The 23,119-nt window shown below is 42.5% G+C and overlaps 1 protein-coding gene across 2 annotated transcripts in view; it reads left to right on the top strand.

The window, feature by feature from the left end:
• Window positions 1-23,119, top strand: part of PLCB1 (phospholipase C beta 1) — a 342,949-nt gene that overhangs the window by 4,552 nt on the left and 315,278 nt on the right. For both annotated transcript variants that reach the window (XM_021540293.2, XM_021540294.3), the window contains exon 2: window positions 6,255-6,332. In XM_021540293.2, the coding sequence (XP_021395968.1) occupies window positions 6,255-6,332 (78 nt within the window). The remainder of the gene's footprint in view (window positions 1-6,254; window positions 6,333-23,119) is intronic.

The raw sequence follows: 23,119 nt of genomic DNA, 5'->3' as shown, positions 1-23,119 counted from the left end.
GAACACTTTCAGTCTGGAGTGAAGTGGTCAGGTCCGGCATTCCAGAGTTTTTGTTGTTTCTTCCTTGTTGCTAATCTTTATGTAGTAAACGAGTATCAGCTCTGGGATATTTATAAGTTTTTTATCTGAATAATTATAAGTTGGTCTTTTGCAACAGAGGAGATTGAATTTAGAGTTGTAAAGAGTTAATATTTAGTATCAGAAAGCCTGAACTTGGTTAACTCTGTTGGAAAGCTTTCTATAACCTCAGTGTGGGGGGAGAATAAGATTTGGATCTGCTGCAGATGGGTTAATGCCTGCCTGTGTAGATCTGATATTCAAGTCAGAGATGATATCTCTATTAGTCGGGTTTTGGAGCCCTTTGGAGTATTAGTGGATACATGGGAAAGTGAAAAACAGAAAACAGCTCAGAAATAAATGAGCATTCTTTGAGAGAGGGAAGTTAACTGGGAATTTGGGTTGTACACTGTGTGCTTTCCTCACTTCATGATCAAGACTGTTTTGGATTTTTAAACAAAACCTGGAGTGATATAATCAACACACAATTAACTCTTGCAGTCTATTTCTAACTATGCAGTCTTTGATCCATTATAAAGTAAATGCTTCATAAGCACTTTTCAATTTATTTTCATGAGGCCCATTGAATGACAGAATGTTTCCAGTTGTACTGTTGAAGATCCAAAAAAAGACCAACATTAAAATCTAGTTTTTAATCTGTGATTAGATACCTTGGACCTAATTTTCAGCCTGCAGTGCCACACTGTCAGATGTTCAGGGTGCATCCCCAGTGATTTCAGATGAATTTGAGCTCAGCATCTCCAAAAATTAGAAAATGAAATATGGAAATATAATTCTAGTGTTCTCTCAAAATCAGAAGGCAGCATTTATGCTGATGAAAAGACTGGTTTAGATTATTTTCTTAGCATCACAGAAGAACTCTCTGGCCATGGTGAAAATCTTCTGGGTTGGCAATTCACTGCCTTTGTTCTGGAGGTCTCCCTTTATTCTGTTTCTTGACTGTTTAGCTTGCAGCATTTAAGGACTCATGCAAACAAATGCAGTAAGAGGATCATTAGCTTGAGTGTGAGGATATCCTGAGAGATGGGTTGGGGTAGGGCAGACTTCTGAGGAATCCCACTCGAGGGAAATCTTTGAAACTTGCAGTCTTTGATCAGCAGAATGATGATTTCTGTCCTGTTGTGCCATCACCAAAGTTTCTCCAGAGTTTAACAACTCTGAGTAAAGGATATCTTATTGCATGTTCCTGTTGAATGTGTGGAATTTCATTTTACGCTTCTGTAACATCCATTCCAGTTTTGTTTTATTTTGTCCTTCCAGCACTCATGTCACCTTCCCCAACATTTTCTTCTTTGCAACCTGTTCGCTTGTGGCAGCTTTGGTTCCTCTGCCCTCAGTGAAAGAGGGCATCTTTACCCTTCCAGATTATTTCAGGGGTTCACTGCAAATGGGGTGGGAACTTTCTCCCTTTCACTTGTAGTTCAGCTGTCAGCCTGAGGAAGTTCTTAGTTCTGATTGTCTGGGTAATCCTGTTTAGTTCCAGTCTGAGTACACTCAGTGTATTATGGAATTCTCAGCTAATGTGTCTGCTGACCCTGTGGAAACTGGAGTTCTGCTATCCCTTCTCCTTTGCTCCTTCTCTGCTTCACCCAGGCCTGGAATCCATCTGATTTGTGGGGTGGCAAGAGAAGCTCTTTTTAGGGGCTGTCCCCAGGTCTTACACCTTTGCTCAACCAGATTTTGTGCCCTTTGGCCAAAGTGAAAGAAATGTTCAAGAATATTTTGCCTCTGCCAGAAAGAGTCCATACTTCTTCACTTTGTGTTTCAAAGCAGTTTGGCAGAAATTTTCCAGAAGATTCAAGCAAGTGAAATAATGATGTGTAAAAGTTTTCAGGTTATATTAGGGTGTCTTCAGTGCTTCTGAAAATCTGAGGGAAACCCAGGAAAGAGCAGTCAGCCTTAATAAGGCAGTGTCATGAGCCCTATCTGTCAGAAGAGCTGAGGACAGAGGCTGGCTCTGCTTTTCTTTTTAAAATCTGTTGATGTGAATTTTAACTGCAGCTGTTTCTAAGAGATATCATCATTATCTATATGATTTATTAAAACAGGAACTCTTCTGGCTCCTGGTCATGGAGTAAAAGGTTCCATCTCATGCACAGCCAGAGATGGACCCACAGAGCATGGTGGTGCCCTCATAAATAGAGTCAGAAAGGAGCTAAACCCAAGTTTTCACCTAATCACTAATTATCTTTGTATGATGCTCTTTACTGGTCAGTAGCAATGGAATGGAGGTGGTACTTCTGGCTCACTGGTGTTACATGTAGTCTGAGGGCCCTGCTCTTAAAATCAGACATTGATGGTGCAGTTATCTGGCAGCATTTAATTATGGATTTGTCCTTTGATCCTCTGTGCTTGTGTTCTGCTGTGTCTGGCTGGTAAGGTTCCCAGAGTTCCTTGTGGCACTTTCTGGGCACAAGCCTCTTTGTTTCAAAGTGTAAAACAATGTTTCAAAATATGAAATAATGAAATTGCTTATGCAGGATCTGAGGTTGAGAAGCTAATTAGGAGGCAACTTAATGGAGTAAGTAGAGAGCAGCCACATTACTCCTTTGAAGCTGTGGAATTGGAGGAAAGTAGAGAATTGGCCCTAAGTCAGCAAATAAAAAGGTGGAGGACTTCTAAAGGTGAAATTAAAAGCCCTTCAAGGAAATTATTCTCTTAAATTGAGGCTGGTGTGATATACAGCCAGGTTAGGGCCACTCTTTTTCAAGGAATTGGCAGGGGCAGTCTCTTGGAAACCAAGGCACTGCTTGGCATGAACACCCATGGGTGGCATTTAAAGAGTCTGATAACCCACAGGCATTGGCACCATTGACTGGGACACTCTCCCTTTCTCTTTTCCCTCTACCCCTTCTGGTCACAGCTGGTTTTTGCCTTGGTCATCTCATCCTGTACCTTTTTTATGTACGTGTAATTACCCCAGGAATCTGGCCTGCTGCTCAAGGGGCTGCTTGCTTTGTAGATGTCCAGAGGGATGGATGTAGGATATAGGCTACTCTCCTACTAATTTAAATTTCCAAGCCCTTCAGCTTCAGAGATGAGCAGCACTTTTTTTTTCTGTTTTATTCTCACTTTTGAGTCTGAGTGGATTAGGGGAAATATGAATGTCTGCCCCTGATTTGTTTGTCCTTGAAATTTTGTTTGTTATTTTAATTTTCCTCCTCTGTTGTGTTTTGTGTAGTTGGTCAGTCTGTTCAGGAGAGTTATGAGGCCAGCTCTTTGGGTGAGGAAATTGAATTTATGGACTTCAGGATACTCATAAATGACTGCAGGTGTGTCTTATGGGTCATAAACCACAGCCATTCCCTTGTACAATAACGTTTGTAAATAAATTCACCAGACAATTGTTGGTTGAAGCAAATATCTATTTCTGAGCCTTGAACTGCTGCTGTTCTTGAATGTATATTGCAAAAGGGTTTTTTCAGGAGTCCTTTTCATTGTTTCCTGCCTTTGCAGAGTAGTATAAAAGCAAGAGATTTGTCCCAGGTGACAGAGGGCTCTGCTTTACTCTGGAGTGGGTGGAAGCACTGGCAGAGCTGACTCAAAAAGTTTATTTCTATGCCTCCACACCCAGAACTGAGCATGGCATTTGATGTCAGGGCTTTACAAGAGTGATAATTAACTTGTATAACATAAAGCATGATGCACATGGCTTTTATTGCTGCTGCTGGCTGTATGGAGGAGTTCCTAAGGCACGTGTTGTACAAATACATGTGCAAAATTATTCTCAGATCCTGTGGCAGTGTGGGGTTCTCATGTTCATCAGCACGTTAATTGTGCTGTGCCTGATGTCAAAGTAGTAGAGTTAATTAACAAAAACCCCAACACAACCAAACAGCTTTCTGCAGCAGAGATTCCCAGATGAAGACTCAGCCTGTCATAATAGTTTCCTGTAGGCCACCTAATAGATATTGAAGGTTCTTTTCCCTCATCCTCTGCTTTCTTGAGTCTGATTTTGGACAACATTTTACACATCTACAGAAGTATCACTTTGATAGCTGTGTGTCATCAAACACACTCTGGTTTGAAGCAAGTGATTTGAAATTATTAACCAGAAAAATTAGTTAATCCTAGACATAATTGCTTTGTGTCTGTTTCTCATCACTTCCTTCCCTTTCCCCACTTGTATCTCATCCAAAGGCAGAAGGACACTTAGTCTTTATCTTTCCTTATTTTGTATTTTCATGCACAGGCTGCGTGAGACACAACAAAATAAGCTAAAAAAGGAGACTTACGTCTCCAGAAAGGGTATTTTTTTTTTTTTTCTCCTTTTGGATGGTGGAGGTTTAAGAATCCTTTTTTAGGTGCTTGTGGATACAGACAGATTCCTTCAGGGTCTGATATATTTTAAAACCAAATTTGCATGTTGCTTCAAACATTATCCAACTCTCAGGTGTACAGGATGTTAAAACCTAGGAAGAAATGGGGTGGGGGGAAATAAAATTTGTAGAATGTCTATTCTCTTAGGGAAGGGCAGCGTTTTAATGAAGGGTCAGTGACCCATGGGACATTGTCATGGCATTGCCGCACTTGTTCCCAGCCTCTGAAAACTCCTGGGGCACTCTTTCAGTGTCAGTGCACCTCTGGACAGATGCAAAGCCTGGATCTTGCAGTTATAAAAATGACTTCTACCCTTATTGAAAGGTTTCATCTTTTATTTCTTCTTAGTCTAGAACTTGCCCTTCAATTTGCATTTCTCTTGTGCTGAGATGAAAAAAAAAAATATGCTTGATGCCATTTTATTCTTTCACCTTGCTGCCCTGGAGGCTCTTGTCTGCTTCTGGGCCTGTCACTGAGCTGCTTTGGCTCTCAGTTTTGCTATCTGTGAACTGGGAGTAGTTCATCTTCCATGTTTCAGGAATGCCCCTTGCTGGGAGTTCAGTGCTGTGTCACAAAGGGTTGTACTGCTGACGTGATTCAGACAAGTGTTCTTGCATCAGAAATTACACTTAGAGAAGTTTTATTTATTTATAATAGTGTCACTTCCATCAACTTTCTTTGTGCTTATACTCCACAATTAAATAGGTTGGATTTAAACTTGAACCTATTACAGCCCATTTTTTTTTCCTCAAAGCAACGTGGGCTGACCTCACACATTACTGCTTTGGAAATAGGTGAATGCTAAAGCTGTAAAATACCTGTGGCACATCAATAGAAATAGAAATCCTTTCTGAGGAGGAGCTGTGTGTTTAGCCTGGGTTCCTGGGGAGCTGAGGCTTAGGCAATTTTTCTGCATCCTTGTCTTTTTCCCTTCTGTGCCCCTTCTATAACTCCTAAATTAAGTTTGAAAAATGGGTAGGGGTCTTGAGGCAACAGTGTCTTTATGGATGCTGTGAAAAATAGAAGAGAAAGAGAGGAGAAATCCTATTAGGAGCAGGCTGCACTGATGTCAGTTATTGTTAGGCACCAGGGAAGCCTGATGTGAGAGATGTGATGAACTTCCACCTGTGGAAAGGCTTGGGTTAGGGCTCATGTCTCCTGAGTCAGGTATTGCTGTCAGTCAGAAGACATCAATTTGTTGGTAACAAGGCTGCCTTGCTTAGCGTGCTGAGAAATGGGCTTGGTTTTAAATAACCGGAGCTGTGGATGTTAGCAGACTAGACAGGTTTTCAACCAGTTTGAAAGTGAGGTGGAATACAGATATATTCCCATTACTAAAGTGTTCATGGTTTGATTAAAAAAAAAAGATAAATCTTAATGGAATGCTAATGACAAAATTCTTAAGGCCAAGAATGCTATTCTGTGTTTTCTAGGCAAATTCAGCCTTTGTAAAAGTAAATTTTGTAGATATTTTATGTTCATATCTGAAGGTGAAGTCAGATCAAGGTGGGCAGTGGACACCTAACTGTAATGTTTTACTGTGTGGGCTCTAGCTTGATATTCAGGGTGTTATGCCTGTTTAACTTCATCCACTTCCAGCTCTTCTGGGTTAACTCCATGTGTTGACAAGTCTGGAGTTATTAGGTGCTGTCTCCACAGTAATGGAAATACATTATGTCAGAAAAATGGAGATGAGGCAGGTGATACTAAATTCTTTCAGTGACATCTTGCTAGTGATACCTTCAGGGTAATTTCTAGATGTTGCAATTCATTAACATGGATGGCAAAGCAGCTTGTGCACAATTATGTGTTCTGTGGTGCTGACATGGATTTTTTGTTTGTCCTTTCTCTGCCAGGACTCCACTGTTGTGACTCCAATTATCCTCAGAACAGACCCACAGGGATTTTTCTTCTACTGGACAGATCAAAATAAGGTAAGAGAAAAGCTTCCAGCTCCAGAATGGTTCTTCCTTTTCTCTGTGGTGTGATGTGTAGTCCTGGCACAGCAGACAAGCATTTTATCAGCATATTTTCTGGAGAGCAATGACAACAAGCATGTGGCTCATCCCTGGTGCACAAGTCTTGGAGAGCTGGATGGAAGATTTGGTAAATTCCAGCCATGTTAATGCTGGGATGCCCAGTGGGGTGTACAATTGTCCTGGCAAGGACAGGAAAGATCCATTTGGGATGCTGTTGTGGTTCAAACTTGGCTTGTGATTTCTCTTGCCTTCTGCACGTTGAGGATTTTGTCTGTGGTGTGTGGCAGAACTCCCAGAGGCCACAGCTCCCTTTGAATTCTTCATCCTTAACAGCCACGTGCTCCCTGGCCATGCCAGGTGGGCCACGTCACCAAGTTCTTCCTGATCCTCCCTGGACACTTTCAAAAACATTCCAGTGTGCTGAGCTCACTGCTGAGGCTGGGAGCACTTGGGAAAGCTCACAGCCTGATTCATCACTGCTCTGCCCCTATTCCACATCCCTGTCACCCCTCAGAGTCACCACTGCCATGGTCCCAGCTGCTGGAGGCTGGAAACTCCAAGAAACACAGGGAAAGAGGGCAGAACCCTGAGCACTTGGGTGCAGCATGTTTCACAGACAGGTTTCTAATAGAAAATGAGTGTTGCCATTGGTATTGTAAAACACTGTATTGAAACTGGGAATTGAGTGAGTTTCTCCTCATTATAGTGATGAATTTTCAAGTAAGTACTTATCAAGTGAGTGCTTGTACTGGCTCTCTGTTGAAAATGGTGTTGAATTTGGTAGTGTTTGAGCTTTGGCCTTGTACAAGTATCTGCCAAAAACCCTGAATGTGTGCTGGCTGCAGAAACCTGATTTACCAGTTGTGTAGCTGTTTTTTGGGAGTTCTTGTTGATTTTGTTTAGATACCAGGGCAAAAACAGCTTGAGGAGACAGCAGCCATGAAATGTGCAGGCACATCGAGGAGGCAGTTTGCTGTTACATTAGATTGTGTTTATCTTCCTGTGTTTGCTTTTGAGAGGAGATGGAGCAGGGTTTGGAGTGAGTCTATTTTTCTAATTTTCTAATGAAAATCCTGTCTTTGCCTGTGCTCCTGCAAGGTTGTAGTGGGTAACAGTGAGTTCATCTGTTGACAGGGCCGAGTTGGTTTAAATTACTGCCTGGAGCAGCCAAGTGAGTGCCCTGAGAAGCTGAAGGCTGTGACTGATTTACACTGATCCAGTGGCTGTGCCAGGACACGGTGCAGCCTTTTGGCTTGTTCCTTCCCTTGCATAAACTAATTGTATAAGCTAAAAAATAACGATGAACTTTGTAAGAATAAGTGGAAACCCAGAGTTGATTGGAGAGTTTATTTCACTTTTAATATGTTTGGCGCTAAGACCTCCTTCAGTTTCCTACTGTTGTCTGTAAAAACAATGTCTCGAAGCAATTCTGTGAAGAGTAGCTATTTATAGAATTGTTGTTCTCATATTCATGAAAAAATGTATTTATAATGCTCAGAGCATTTTTTAAAGGTTGGGTATTTATACAAGAGGTTTAAGTGTCAGTTTGATTTTTAAACTTGCAAATCAAGACGCTGTAAAGAACAAGAGGGATTTTTTCTGGTTAATAATTCATGGCAACTAGATGAATCTTGTTTCTAAACACCATTCGAGCAGTGCCTATTTAAAGAAAGTAAATTTATATCTGCTGAGGTGCTGATAGTGCAAGGACTGGAAAGGAAATGCCATTTTCTGCTTTTACAGAGTATTTGGGTTCATGTTGATAGCGAGATTGCAAATACATGAAGAAAGGAGGTTATATAGGAGATCCTCTTTAATTTCCTTCTCTTTGTGTGAAGTCATCCTGAGATGATAGTGGAACTATGTGAAGAAATATGAGAACAATATACTCTCTATGTGATCACTTTCTCTTTTTTCCCCCATGTTATTTTTTTAAGCAGTTGCTTTTGTCATGAGCAAGGCCTGCTATTTTCTGTGTGGAAAGATAAGCCTTGCTAAAGCAAGTGATGAAGTGGGAGAAGCCTGCTGCCAGCTTCCTTGATCAGGCATATTTTTCTGGGAGCTGACTACAGAAGGTGAGGAGATGAGGCCTGAGCAGCAGCCATCCCTGAAGCCATTGGTTTGTCCTGTTTGCTAGACCCTGTGAAACAGTAAATCACTGCCTGGACAATGGTGTGCTGCTTAAAACAGCAGTCTGCCTCCTTTGCTTGCTATTTCCTTATCAGTAAAATTACACAAAAATTACACAAATTGATGGGAGGGAAAAACAAAACAAACAGAAAACCACTCCCCTGTGTTGTATTTTTATTTAGCTTAGAGAACTGGTGGTTGTAGCCCTGCAACTTTCCTGAACTTGTTGCCTGGTTGAGCTGCTTCTGGCATTGTTTTCTTGTTCCCTTCTTCCTCTGTTTATTCTCTGTTGCAGGGAAAGGCAAATAATATGCAGTGTCTGCTGTCTAGCAGTGGGTCTGGGCAGTCTTTGAGGCTGCTCCTGGTGCAGTCAGATCCCAGAGCTGTGGTGGAGATGGAGAGCAGCCCTCCCTCGGTGCTGCTGACCCCAGTGGGAGCTCTCCTGATGCTCACAGGGTCTGCAGCCCATGCAGGGGGTCTGGGTGATGCTGCAGTCCAGCAGCTGAGAGCCCAAAAAGGCTGCTGAGGGGTCAGGTTTTGCATACATGGCTAACTTGCTTTCTCTTGTAGCTTTCTGATAAATAAGGTAGTACCAGTTTAGTCTCAGGAGCTGTATGCTCCTCATAGGCAATCCAAGATTGCTGGTTTTAGCCCCACGGAGATCATTTCCACTTAGGGTATGGCGCATGTGGAAGGCAGCTTGAACTGGATGGCAATTTTTGTGTGTGAAGGTCTATTAAGTAATTTTATATAAGCTCTAATCTTGCAGTTGGGTGAGACCCATGTTGTGTCCTGCATCTTGACATGCTCACTATTCATTTGCATATTTCAGTTTACCTTGCTGTCATCTGTAAGGGTAATCCTCCAAGATCAAGGCATCCATAGCATTTCCTTATTTTCTGGTAACAGCAAGAACACTTGATACCTTTTGTTTTGAACAGATGGCAGGACAGCTTTCTGATGTTAATTGTATTTTTCAGTATGAAGTTCTTTTATTGCTGAAGATTCTGGAATATTTTCTTCTTAATCTGTATGCAGACTGCTGACTGATTCCATATTATTACTTGAATGATTCTCAACATGGGCTTTAAAAGAAAAATTAATTAATGTGACAAGCTTATGTCTGTTACTTTAGGTAACGTTTCTTAACTACAGCAAATCCAGATGATAGTCCATTGTGGTGTTGTATTTTTATGACCTGACAAAAACATAATTGAAATTTTTGATTTTTTTTTTAACACAGAATGCCATTTCTTCCATTTCTTCTTATTCTGGTCATGAGCGTAGAAGAAAGATAAATCAAAATTTACCCAGGTGAAGAGTGAGTCTCCTGAGTAAAAAGGAGTGATAATCAAAAGCATTTTTCAGGAGATGAGCAGAGGCTGGAAGCATTTGGTGCATTTAGCCCAGCTAGCAAAGAAAAGCCAGACAAAGACTGATTTCTGTATGTGGATAAATATATTAATGGATGCATAGGCAGACTAGGAGAAGAAAAAGGTATTGTCAAACAGTTTGAGCATTATTACTCTTGCATGCTTTGTCTGGAAGTTGTTATGCAATCAAAAGGATGTTGGGTGAAGGCACTTAGCCATTGACTCAGTGTGCAAGAAAAGGAGGGAAAGGAAGAAAGCAGCCAATTGCTTTATTCCTGGATCCATTTAGGGGTTTAAAAGTCTGAGGATGGTTAATATGCTCTCTTCTCTCACTAGCACATACTGATTTATTTCCCTTTATTTTAAAAGCTGGGCAGCTGCAGTGCCATGGCAGCAGGCTGAAAACACAGGGGATGCAGACCCAGTCTCACCCACTGCACCACGAGAAGAGATTGAACAGCCTGTGTTGTGAAACTCCACATAAGTGCCCAGTTCCTGGGAGTCAGCAGCAATTTCTAATGCCTGTTGTAAACAGATGATGATCTTGTTTGTCCAAAGGAAGTTTTTGTTGAGAAGCTACTGCCAGTGCTGATACTCTGTGGGAGGGGATGTGAGGCTGGAACTTCCCTCCTCAGCCCTTTGCAATCTGAGGATGGGGACAGGCGAGCCAAGGGCTTTAGCTCCAGGGTGTACAGAGCACCACTCCTACATCAGATTTTAAGTGTATTTAAGGGAAAATGGAGTGGTGAAGCCACAGAAATACTCACAGGCAGCCATTCCTACCAGACTGACAGGCTGAGAGTATCTCAAGGCAGAGAGGCTTGATCTGTACAGTTTTTCCACAGAATTCTCGCAGAATCTCTGGGTTGGAAGAGACCTTCAAGATCATCAAACCCAACCCAGCCCCAACACCTCAACTAGACCATAGCACTGAGTGTGACATCCAGTCTTAAACACATCCAGGGATGGTGACTCCACCACCTCCCTGGGCAGGCCACTCCAGAACTTTATCACCCTTTCTATAAAAAGCTTTTTCCTAATATCCAGCCTGTATTTCCTTTGGTGCAGCTTGAGACTGAGTCCTCTGGTTTGTCAGTGCTGCCTGAAGAAGACCAACCCTACCTGACTACAACCACCTTTCACCTTTTTAACGACATTTTCAAGGGGAAAAGTGGGATAGCTTCTCCTCTAACAGGAGCAGGCCTGTTTTCATGTGTAAGCATCCCTGGCAGACCTGGTGCTAGCATGCTGCAGCTCAGCCACAGGATATGAGCTTGACACAGGAGCCTGGAGCAATAATCCTGTGCCTGGAGCTCTCTTGTGCCATGAGAGTGCATGAAGTGGTTCCTTAGGATGAAAGATAACAGGATTTTTCTGACTTGGAAGGTAGTGTCCCTTCTTATGTCCTGATGTGATCCTGAGTTCCTTTGGGCCTGAAAACCCAGCACAGATGACAGAGGGAGTGTGGGAAGGGGAGCCTGAGTGCGGTAGGTAGGATTTGGGAGGATTAGATCTGGCTTCAGTATGTTTGTAAATTCTGTGGCCATCCCAGTGCCCTCCTCCAAATGGAAGTTGATGTGGCATTTTTCCAGCTGCTGGGGATTTTGCCTCTTATTAAGAGAATTCTTTTGTGTCATTTTTGAAGCAGAGCCGTAAAACAGTTGGGTTGGTATTTATATGGCCTATGAGTAAAAAATGTTTATACTACCTCTATATATGCTTTACATTTGACAAGCATACAATAAAGACTGAAGTTAATGTATTGATATTTAAAATACACCTAATAATTTCATGAGAATGGAATATTTACTAGTACCAGGTTTAAAAATACCTACTCCAAATCTTAGCTGTTTTATTTATTATTTATTCAGGAGCAAGGTTACTCAGTTGTGCATCTCAACATTGAAAACATCCAAGAAGTGCATCATTAAACATATATTCACACTTCCCTCTCTGGCATGTAAATGGGAAAAAAAGCTAAATAATTTAAACTCTTAAAAAACTTGGGATTGTAATTGCTATTAATTGACTGAGGAAAAAATAATGCATATGTATCATTATAAAGGAGTATTTTAACTTGTGCAGTGAGAAATCTCACTTTTCTTGCTCATTCTTGCAGCATCCTTAGCATTGCAGCAACCACCATCCCTGTCTGTTAATTCTGTGTCATGATGAGTAGTGGATACATGGGCCTCTGCCATGTTTTGTCCCAGGAGCAGATTTTTCTTTGCTTCAGCTGTAGAAGGCAGGAGTTGGAATTTCTTGGGTCCATGTCTTGGCATTCTACCAGGCATGCGCAAGACTTGTGGAGGGTTGTTTTGTTGTTGCGGTTTTTATAAAAATTCTGTATGAGATGCCTTGTGTTCTCAAGTGCTCTACTACTTCTGAGGCTTCTCCATGGACTTCTGTAAAACCAAAAAACAAACTCTAATTTGCATCTGCACATTCTCCAGTGTCAGATGGGCACAAGGGGAAATAATAGCGAAACTGGGAAAAATTTTTTTATCCATTGGACACTTCTGACATCAGATCGTAATCCTCTCCTATTGAAGGGAAAGTAAAATTGATTAAAGAATGGTGCTGCTCTAAATTTGCTCCCTTCGTGCACATGTGAACTGAGTGCAAACCTGGAAGTGGATTGTCCCTGGTTTTTAAGAGCAGAGTTGCTTGTTTTATTTCAGTTGGGAATTTAAGGATAAGGGGTTTCAGGCCCTGGAAGGTAGAGATGGTTTTGCGGAGGTCCTGCTGATCTTGTCACTGGAAATCTGGGTGGGGGCTTCCTTGGGACAGGGAGTTGTGGTGATGTGAAATTTTGCTTCTTACTGATGCTGGAAATTGGGAATGAACCTGAAGCAGATAGTGAAATAATAGTGGTGGCACAGCAAATAATCTGGGTTTTGCAGTCTTTGTGATTCATGAATTTGAGGAGTGGCATCAGGAGGCACCATGGTGGCATCAGGAACTTGAGAACAGCTCATGTTTTTTTCACCCAACAACTTAAAAATAGGCATGTGAGCAGAATAAAAGAAGACTGAGAAAGTGGTAGGGAACTGCCACAGACAGTCAAAATGGGAGGAAATATCTCATGGAGGTCAGCTTCCCATCAGGCTGCTGATTTAAAGGAAATCTCTCTGCTTTCAAAACATGGAAATTGTTCAAGGCCCATTAGGGAAATGGTACTACATCAAACACAGATCTCTAATAAGCATTTCCCACTGCTAAATATCTCCCTCCTTGTGCGGGAGGCAGGAAGAGAAAATGAGATGTTTGGTTTAATCTGCAGCACAGGTCCATTTGCTGAAGTGAGGAAGCCAAAGAACCTCAAAAATTGAGGATGACTCTGGAGCCAGCCAAATTTATGTGCTGCTGAGTTCTCAGGTGCTGAGAACAACCCTAACATTTTACTTCATATGAGAATATTTCCCTTGCTCTCTATTGAACATGGGTTGTGACTTTCCTAGAGAGATGAGATTGTAGAGTGTCTTTTGTTTAAAAGAGACTTGGTAACTTTGGCCATAGATGGATATAAATGTCGAGTGTTACAAAAAAATTGGAGGCATGGATTTTTACGCAGGAGATTTTTATGATCAGTCTGCTGGAGACTGTTTGGTTGTTACAATTTTCAATTTAAATAGCTCAGTAAGGAAAGCTTGTGTCCAAGTTGACCAACATCCTCTAAAGTGCCTTCCTGGGCTGGTGTCTGTTTCCTAGATGAGCAGGGCTTGCAGTAAACAGAGCCATAAGCCAGCCTGCTGTCTCTTTCTTTCCTCTTTAATTAAAAAAAGTCTCTTGTGTTCGTGCCTGCGGCTTGTACATCGATTTGGTTGAATGTGCAGCATCAGCTTTGCTGACTGACCTATTATTAGCATAGTTCAAAAATTGGCTGCTAGTACATCAGCTTTCCTGATCTTTGGAAGACTAGCTGATCTCCTGGTGTGCCTGTTGGATTGACTTCTCTGTAATGCTTCACATCCTGGCTGTTTCCTCTCCCTATTATGCTGTCAGGGTTTTTTTGTGTGGGGTTATTTTTCAGCTGTATAAGAGATAGTGCTCCAAAAATAATTGATAAATCAGATATATTCTGTCTCCATACATGTGATCTTCCTGTGTGAACAAACACACTCCCCTACTAAACAGTGCTATGGGATAAATTTTTTAGAAATTTGGGCCTCTTTTTTTTGAGGAGTTTGAAAGATTCTCTTGAAATACAAGTGAGTGGCAATAAATGCCAGTTTTGCATGAATCCTTGCCTTATTTACCTTAAGGCTTTTTACCACTAAAAACGTGGACTTGATCCTGCTTCCTTCTCCTGCCTGCTCCTACAATTCTAGCATTTTACACACACTGCAGTGCTCCATTGTATCCCACTGCCTTCCTTCTTGGTTTGGGGTTAGTGTGTGAGGACAGGAGGCATTCTGTAGCTCCCTTTCCTCGGAGGTCATCTCAGTCCTGTATTTTCTTTACAGACAACTTGTATTAACTCAGCACTGGGAAAACACTTTGAATGCTACCAATTATAAGAGTTTTAGGTTCACTTTGTGTGTGTGTGTGTCTGTTATTTTTGAATAATTCTAACTGTACAGATGCTTTTTTCCATTGCCAGTCTCCTGCAAATATTCCACTGGATTAGAAGGTATGTGAACCCCATGGGCAGACTCCTGGTCTCTTGGTGCTGCTGTGTCTCCTTGCCAGGCATCAGTTGTGCTGCTGAATCTCTGAGCAAGCTATGGAGGATCTCAAATCCCCAAAAGAGGGGTGATTGTACCCTGCCCTGGCCATGGTTTTTGTAGGTGTGCTGTGTGTGCTGCCAGCAGCAAACCTCCTTTCCACAGCTAGAGCTCCGTGCCAGGCAGGAGGTGAGAATTCATCTTCATTGCTACTTCCAGCTAATCTTTCCACACAGGCACATTTAGCAGTGTAACTCTCCAGTGTCCATCATTTCCTTGTGAGCAGAAATCCCAATAACAGGGGCGTGTTCTCATCTCCGAAACCCAGTTTGTGACATTGTAGCTCTGATGCTGAGCTGTTCCTCATGCATTCAGTGTGGACAAGGAGCAGGGGTGCCATGTAGAGGATGCAGATTTGTCTTCATTCATGTCCCAGGAACATTTCCAGTGTCTGGATTTTTATTGTGGATACTGAGCCATGCCTTTATACAAGGTGTGCTCTGCATCATGTGAGAGGAAGATGGTGTTGTTGTCCCAGCAACTGCTGGTGGCTGGAGGATGTCTGTAAATCCTGACTCTCAGGGGCATGTCAGACCCTCAGCTGCCCAATTATCCCAATGCAATTGGGGGATATATAGCACTGCTATTTCAAGGCTGCACTCACACATCAAAAGAGAAATTCTACCCCAGTGCCTCATCCCAAAGAGCTTTTGTACTGTCTGAGGCTGGGGATTACCAGATCCTCCTCCTGATCCCAAGGCCAGTCACAGTGTGCCTACAGAGCTTTACTGAGCCATCTGCTCTGCCTGTGCAGACACCACTGGGCTGTGCCATCCCTGGCTGCCCCTGGGCTGGGGCTGTGCCATCCCTGGCTGCCCCTGGGCTGGGGCTGTGCCATCCCTGGCTGCCCCTGGGCTGGGGCTGTGCCATCCCTGGCTGCCCCTGGGCTGGGGCTGTGCCATCCCTGGCTGCCCCTGGGCTGGGGCTGTGCCATCTCTGGCTGCTCCAGGTGACAGAGCCTGCCCCAAAGCTGCAGAGCTCCGTGTGTTGGGAGCTGTTTCAGGTTCTGTTTATTGACTGAGTTTCTGACTGAGTTTCAGCGTGGTTACTGCACAATATTCTCACTTAAAGGGTCTGTGGGTAATTTGGACAGGTGCTTCACTACCCAGGAAGCTGGTTATCTCTGACTGATAAACGGCAGTAAGTGCTGTAATGAGAATCATAATGAAAATATTGATTAGCAGGGTGAGAACTGCTTGGCACTGAGTGATGCTTGTTGGAGCCTTGTTAAAACAGTAATGAAATTCTAAAGGAAGCTTTTTTAACTTTAATTCTACCTGCCCTGTGTTGACCCAGGACAGTTAGACATTGGGGCTTATTTAATAAAAAGTGTTATGAAGTGGAACACTAATGCTTGGACGTTAGGAGTACAGACCAAAATTTAGGTACTTTATCTTGACACTTTCAACCTTGAGACTGGAACATTTTCAAAATACTCTTTATTTAAGGCAACTTTTAGAACAATACAGTGATGGGTTTGCTCTTTAATTTCCCTTAAAATAGAGATAAATAAAATAAAGGTGGATTTTCTGCTTGGAATTCAGATTTGCTTGCTAACTAGTAGAATATGCATAGGGCCATGTTGTTCACAGAGAAAATCCTTCTAAACTGCAGTAACATACCACAGTAGAAGAGCAGGCTCAATCATTAAATATCATAAATACTTTCCCTGACATGGGAAAATACCTGGTTATGATGATTGTGGAATTTGAATGTAGGGGAATTTTCCTTTCAGTTCCTTGCTCAGGTCTTTTCCCCTGAAGCTGAGTTTTTGGGGTTTTTTTTAGGTGCAGATCCTCAACTGAGCTTTACTTAAAAAGCAGCATTTCCTTAAAAGCAATGTGATTTGTTATAATGTTCCAATGGTCCATAATTCACTGAGGTGTTTGCTGAGTAACTGGTGCTTGGCAGCAAAGGAAAATGCTTTAGCAGCTGTTCTAAGTGCTGTGTCTGTCAGTGCCCTGTGAAAATGGTGTTCAGAGGAGCTCAGCAGGCAGTGCCCCCTGTGTGGGGGCACAGTCCATCACCACACTGCAGGGTTGGAAAACACTTGTTGCAGGGCAAGCTGGGTTATTGACGTTAAATGCTAGCAGTGAGTGTCATAGTTGAAAAGGATCTCAGCAAATCTGGGGCTTTGCTTCATTCCCTCTTGCAGACACAAAGCTTCAGGTGTTTTTGGTAGTGAAAATTGCTGGGAAGAGCCTGTCAGAGATGCTGCAGGAGGACTCTGTGAACATAATGATGTCATCCATGCTAGATGGATGAGGTGAAAATCTCCTCTCCTCAGACTTGCATACAATATATTCTAAAACATGGAAAACCGTCTTGAAGAGTGGCACTGTTTTCTCCTGCCGGAAGGAGATTTTTTTCAGTGTACTGACTACAAATTTGTCTTGTCATGACAAGTCATACCAGTATCTTGTATCTGTGTGTTGCATACCCAGATTGAGATCCCTCTTTCACAATGTATTGGACTGAAATGAAGGAGTCAGGGAGGGGGCATTGGTAAGGTAAAGGAAGCTGGAGATCAATTCAGCTGTTCTGACTGGCAGACTGAAATATTTGCACTTTTTCACCAAATTGTTTAGACTTTGCAGTCTTTGTGTAAGGGGAAAATTATCTGCTCTGTTGTAGCCACTGTGTGTGTTTGAAATTATCTAAAGGTTTATCTTAGTTCTGTTGCAAAGCTGACTGTTAAAATAAGATCTCTTAATTCTTTGAAAATATTTTTTTCTTTTGGTTGAGAACTGACAAAAGACATTTCATAATGCTGAGTGAAGCTCTTTTTTTTTTTTTTTTTTTTTCTTTTTTCCTCTGCCTCCACTTTCCCCTGGCATTTCATTCAATATTTTCAGAGGTTCAGGCTAAAACTGGTGGTCCTTCTTCATCTCTTTGCTCTTCCTGCCTCAAATACTGCTCCATCTCTCTGTCTGGAGCAATATCTGAGTTTCCTAGGCATGTCCTGTGTCCTTGTGCAGAAATTTTGCCAGTGCCAAAGGATGGCTTTTGGACTTTCATTTCTGAAATTGCTGTACAATGCACACAGACTGTGCCACTCTCCTACATTTGTGTTATGTTAAAACAGCTCTCCACAAATTGCCTTCAGAGCAGGTTTTAAATGTGACAGAGACTTGAGCATGGTTGGACTGGCAATTACAGATGTAACTGGATATGGCATGTCACTTTGTGTCACCTTCTTCAGAGTGCTTAGACACATGGATAATATTGTAGCTAAAAATGTGGGCCTGAAAATAACAGTACAAGGCTCCTACCAGTGAAGAATGCAGGAATTTAGCCTCAGCTATTGCTCCAAGTCCTCTGGATTTATGCTGGTACTTGATCATGGCCACTCAGCAGCTTCCCTGGATTTCTGCCAGGAATATGGCTAATGCAACAATCTTTTTATGATCTGTTTGGCTAAATGGCTGTAATAATGTGGGGTATTAGAGCAACAGATGCTGTTGACCATCCTGCAGTAGATCAAAGTTTGCATATACAGGAACTATGCACTTCCTCTCAGAGTCATACATAATTTAGAGCTTCTCATTTGTTGCCATGGTGTTACATGATCAGAACAAGGAGGAACAGAAGCGGTGATTCTAATGAACCAAGTCACAAGTGCCAGTCTGCAGCAGTCTCAGCTCAGAGCCTGAGGAATGGCTCTTGGGTGCCACTAGTGACACAAAGGGATGCTCTGTAGGTGGCTGTCAGACCCTAGTGGCATCTGAGGATTTCCAAGGCTTGAAATACAAATCCAAACTTGCTAAAACTGTCCTGTGTCATGGAACTGGATGCACCTTTGGCTCATGTTGCTGTTGCAGTTTTGTGACCTCAAACTGTGGCCCCTGAAGGGAGACATGGCCAACACCTGGAGCTGGCATTTGCATCCCAGCATTCACAGGCTGGACTCATGCAGCTTTACCTGGCCTGTGCAGAGCCTGATGGTGGCTGGCAGGTCACTCACCTCCTGATTCCACAGTGGGCTTGGAGGTGGAGAGAAAAGGGACATGTGGAAGTGAAGCATCCAGCTGGTGGCACTGATGAGATTTGCTTCTGGGAACCTTAGAACAAAGTACTTGAGTTGTGCTGTTGTACAGATTGTGATTGACCAGTGTGAGATCCCGCAGGGTCTGGAGAGACTTAAACCCTCATCTCCCTGTGTGAATTCAAATGAGAGATTTGAAGCACATCCATATCTGAGATTGGTGAAACTGAGCTGCTTCAGCCACATATTATTTTTGTACATTTGAATTTAATCTGCATGATGATGACACCAACATGAGGATAATCTCTATATCATCAGGGCATTATAACTAAATTCCCCAGACACTAAAAAGTGTCAATTATATGGGCATGACTCGAAGAGTAAGATCTAGGGGAATAAATCATACATAATCTTTGTGGACTGTTTCAGAAATTGTAAAATCTACTCCATTAGTGTAATAAATATCCTAATGGCATTAGATACATTGTGTAATTGGCTTGCCTTTATGTTGGGAACATTGACTGTTGGGTGGGTCTGAATGTTCATATATTGATGGGATTAATTTTGGTGCAAATGATTTACAGAACTAGCCTGAGAAAGAGCTGTTATGACCTAATAAAATTATATGCCAAAAGAAGGAGAAAATAGCATTGTTTCAAGTCAAAGACTCAAACTGCAAAGGCAGCTTTTGTCCACCATTAAAGGTCTACGTCTGCATTGGGTGTAGGACACAAAGTTTTTATCATTTGAGAAAGGAATTGCTGAATGACAGCCCCACTGCTTTCATCTGTATTTGTTACCTGCAGAGGTGGAGAGCTTTCCTTTGGCTGGCTGGGTAATGAATGAGCTGTTGGTAATACCCTTCTCACGTGTGGACTTCAAGTGAATTTACCAGGCATATGTTGCTGTGTGAGTAGCAAGGAAAAGGGACCAGGCTTTTGGAACTGTGTAACCTCTGGAAAGTGTCAAAACCCAGATATACTCCCTTGATCTTATAGCTGGGTTTTTAAAAGTGTTTTTTAATACTCTATTCTGTAGGTGTGGATAAAATGCAATAGGCGAACATGTGGAATGGAATCACTCATTACTCCAAGCTGAGGAAGCTGCCTTGCAATGAGTGGAATGCTTTTGGAAGTCTTGAATGTCATGTTTGACTGCAGTTATAGTCATGGGGAGTAGGAATAGACATTAATGTCTGCTTACTGTCATGTAAGGAGAATGAACAGTTCTGGTTTGAATCCAAACTGATATGAATTGTGTTAAAGACAAATTATGATTATGTTATTTTTATCTACATTGGTACTTTACCCTGCACTGATTAGTTGGTGTGAGAGTGCAGTACTCTAACCTGAATTTGCCTGAAGACACAAGCCATACAATGATGTGGGTTCATAAATTTATGTTCTGCTGACTTCAGGGATCAGTCTTATCTTTTGCGTCTAAATGTGCCTGATTTTTTCTTTCTCAGAGGTTGTCTAAAAGGAGACTCTGGAGTTTTAAATGTGCCACAAACATGGAGATCTGTGCATGTGCTTTATTTTTTTTTCTGTGTTTTTCTTTTTTCCCCCCTCACCCCTATTCTCAACTCCCAAGAAGTTAATGTACTTTGAAATGTGTGCTCTCCCAGGAGTAGCCTGAGAATGTGTTTGATGGGAATAGCAGTGTTTGCTCCAGAGACTCCGTTCTACTCAGACAGCTACTGATGGCAACAAACCACTGCATGAAAAACCAACAACATAAGAAAAAACACAATATATTGCAAGATCCTGCAATTGTGTGACCTGGAAATCTTTAACTGTGTGTTCTGTCAAACTGCATCTTCTAGGTTTTTTTCATCTTGCTTACAGAGCACGTGACTTAGTAATGGTGTATGCTTCAATAATTCAGGGAAGTTGGAGCTGTGGAGTGACACCCAGTGCAGTGTTGGATTGCTGGTCTTATGGTGCTGCTCTGCAGAGTGGGAACTGGGGATGGAGGAGCTCTGCTGCTCACCTGGCAGCCTCCCAGCTGTAAGCAGACTTCTGCTTTCCAGTCACTTCAAAATGTTACACTGATGATAAACAGCTTTTGAAATGGAAACCTTAGATCAGGAGGGAAATAACTAATGAATATTGCATTAGAGTGCAAAAAAATCCTCCCTTTGCAAGCCATGGGGAGAAAGCTTAGAGCATTTTGTTTGAACTCCAGAATCTCTTTCACTTAGACCATTTTCTAAACAGGCAAGCTAAACTGTGAAGGTTTTCAGCTTCAGAGTAAGATGAAGATGTATGGGTATACAGTTATACAACTGGGCAAGGAAAGGTCCTTCACTGAAGGAGGAAAACATTTTTTTTCTTCTGTAGCTTTATTTATTTAATTTTAGCAAGAAGCATAGATTTGTATCTGAAAATCCAAAATCATGCAGTATTTAAGTGAGTTCATGTTGTGCACGATGTTAAGATAGAAAGTAAGCCAGTTATAAAGCTTGGTTTTTGAAGCTAAGTCAGTTTTCAGAGATGAGTTATTGTGTGTTGTCTTAGATTTGTTCTCAGGGATTTTTTTGTTTCTAGCAAGGTCCCTTCTTAAGAGAAAATAATTTAAGTGATAATTCATGAATATGCACATCACCAGCACACACTAGTGTAGACCTTTGTGTCCTCAGATCTTTAAGCGTTGTGCAGCTTTTGTGCGAGTGAGAAAGGGTCACACTGGGGGCTTCTGGCTTTTGCTGAATTTGGGATGCTAATTTGGTGTCCTGCTGTGGTCAGTGTTTCTGTTTCCTGGTGGTTGTTTTTCTGAGGTTTCCATGGGTATTCCTGTTCCATGGTGGTTGTTTTTCTGAGGTTTCCATGGGTTTTCCCTCCTTCTGGCCCTTGCTGGTGTCTTGCATTCTGTGTCTTGCATTGATGGTGAGCTGCTGACCCTTCACTTCATCCATGGGAGTTCCTTCCTGGGGCTTGGGGACACCACCAGATACTCCCACCCAGCAGGATTTCCTTGAGGGTGACCCAGAAGCTCAAACAGCTTCCTACAAACTCCCCTGGGGAACTGGTGCTGGCAGAGGGAGGAGAACAGCCTGGGTGGTGCTGGCTCCAGAGAAGGTGACAGGAAGGGAGCAAGGACCGTGTTCTGCTTCTGTGACTGTCCAGGTGTGCTGCTGTCACATCCACACAGGGTGTCTGATAGCTGTGGCACTCTGAGAAGCACTTATCTTCACAGGATCACATAGAATAGATCGGGTTGGAGAGGATTTATTTATAGATTAAGTTCTCAGTGAGTTTTTAAAGATTTTCATACATCAGGCAGGTGGTGATTTCTATAAAGGCTGTGCTGTGCCACACAGAGCCAGCCTGGGCTGGCTGAGCTGCAGTTAAGCAAGCTTTTCTGAGCACCCTTACTCCTGATGGTAAGAAAAAGTAAATCCTTTAGTGTACAGCTGTCTTAAAGCAGAATTCACTGCACTTCATTATTTGGGGAGGGAAGAGACCCTTGGGGTTTGTTTTTTTTTTTCCATTTTTAAATCTCCAGGTATTCTCTGCTCTGTGCTTACCCCTGTGTGTGAGCAAGGCTGCTTTTTGACTGATGCTGTAGCTGTTGGTTTAACTCCTGCCTCTGCCATGGGACAGGTTCTTCTCTGGGATCTGACATTTGGCAGCAGTGTTTCATTCCTGGACAATTCACAAGTCAAAATTATGGAGATGTTGATGCAGATTTTCTCATTGCCTGTAGCTGCCTAATCCTGGAGTGACAGATAAGTGGTGACCCAAATAATCTGAAGTTTCCTTGAAGGCTCTCAAAGCACTGGACTAAACTTCTTTCCTTCCTTGTAATGCTACAGCAGATGTAGGAAAGGGAAAGTCTGGTCAGGCAATATGGAATGTATTTAAATACTGGGAGATTATTTAACCCTGGCTATATTTTTTCTAGACTTTGAGTTTTGTGAAGTTAACTTAATTTGTCATTTGGGACAAAGATGAGGTGAGCCACCAGGCAGCCTCTAACAAAACCCCTAGTTTCTCAGCCAGAAGCTAAATGTAGTTGATTGCTGGTGTCATCTTCTGGGAGACAGTGCTTATCCTCCTGCCAAAGAACTTCTGTGGAGTGAAGCTTTGTCTCACTAGCTCCTGTCTGTATAGAGCATTGCAGGCTCCTTGGACTGAGAAATGAGTTTTTCCTGAGCTCTCAGCACCAAGTAACTCTTCAGTGTCACTGGAGGTATCGTGTAGCACTGCTCCAAGAGCAGGCAGTTGCTCCAAGCCCTCAAAGGGTGGCTCTAAAGGGGTTTTTAGGAAGTGGAAATCAAGGGTGTGCTCGGGCAGTGCTGGTCTGGAACCGTGTGAGATGCTGCTGTCTTCCTGAGGCGGTGTGTTGTTTGCGGGGTCTGTTCCCTGGCCCTCTCACACGTCTGGGGATAATCATTAACTGTGTCTGAAGCTTCTCCCGAGGGCTTTGCGCTTCCTGCTCCTGCAGGTGAATAGCAATGAGGCAGAACTGAGCCGAGGAAAGGCTTGCTGCCAGCTGTGGAGAATCCACACCCGTTGCTACAAG

This window comes from Lonchura striata, chromosome 3, assembly GCF_046129695.1.
Source record: "Lonchura striata isolate bLonStr1 chromosome 3, bLonStr1.mat, whole genome shotgun sequence".
NCBI lineage: Eukaryota > Metazoa > Chordata > Aves > Passeriformes > Estrildidae > Lonchura > Lonchura striata.
Note: the sequence above shows the minus strand (reverse complement) of the source record. Positions and strands in the feature narration are given on the sequence as shown.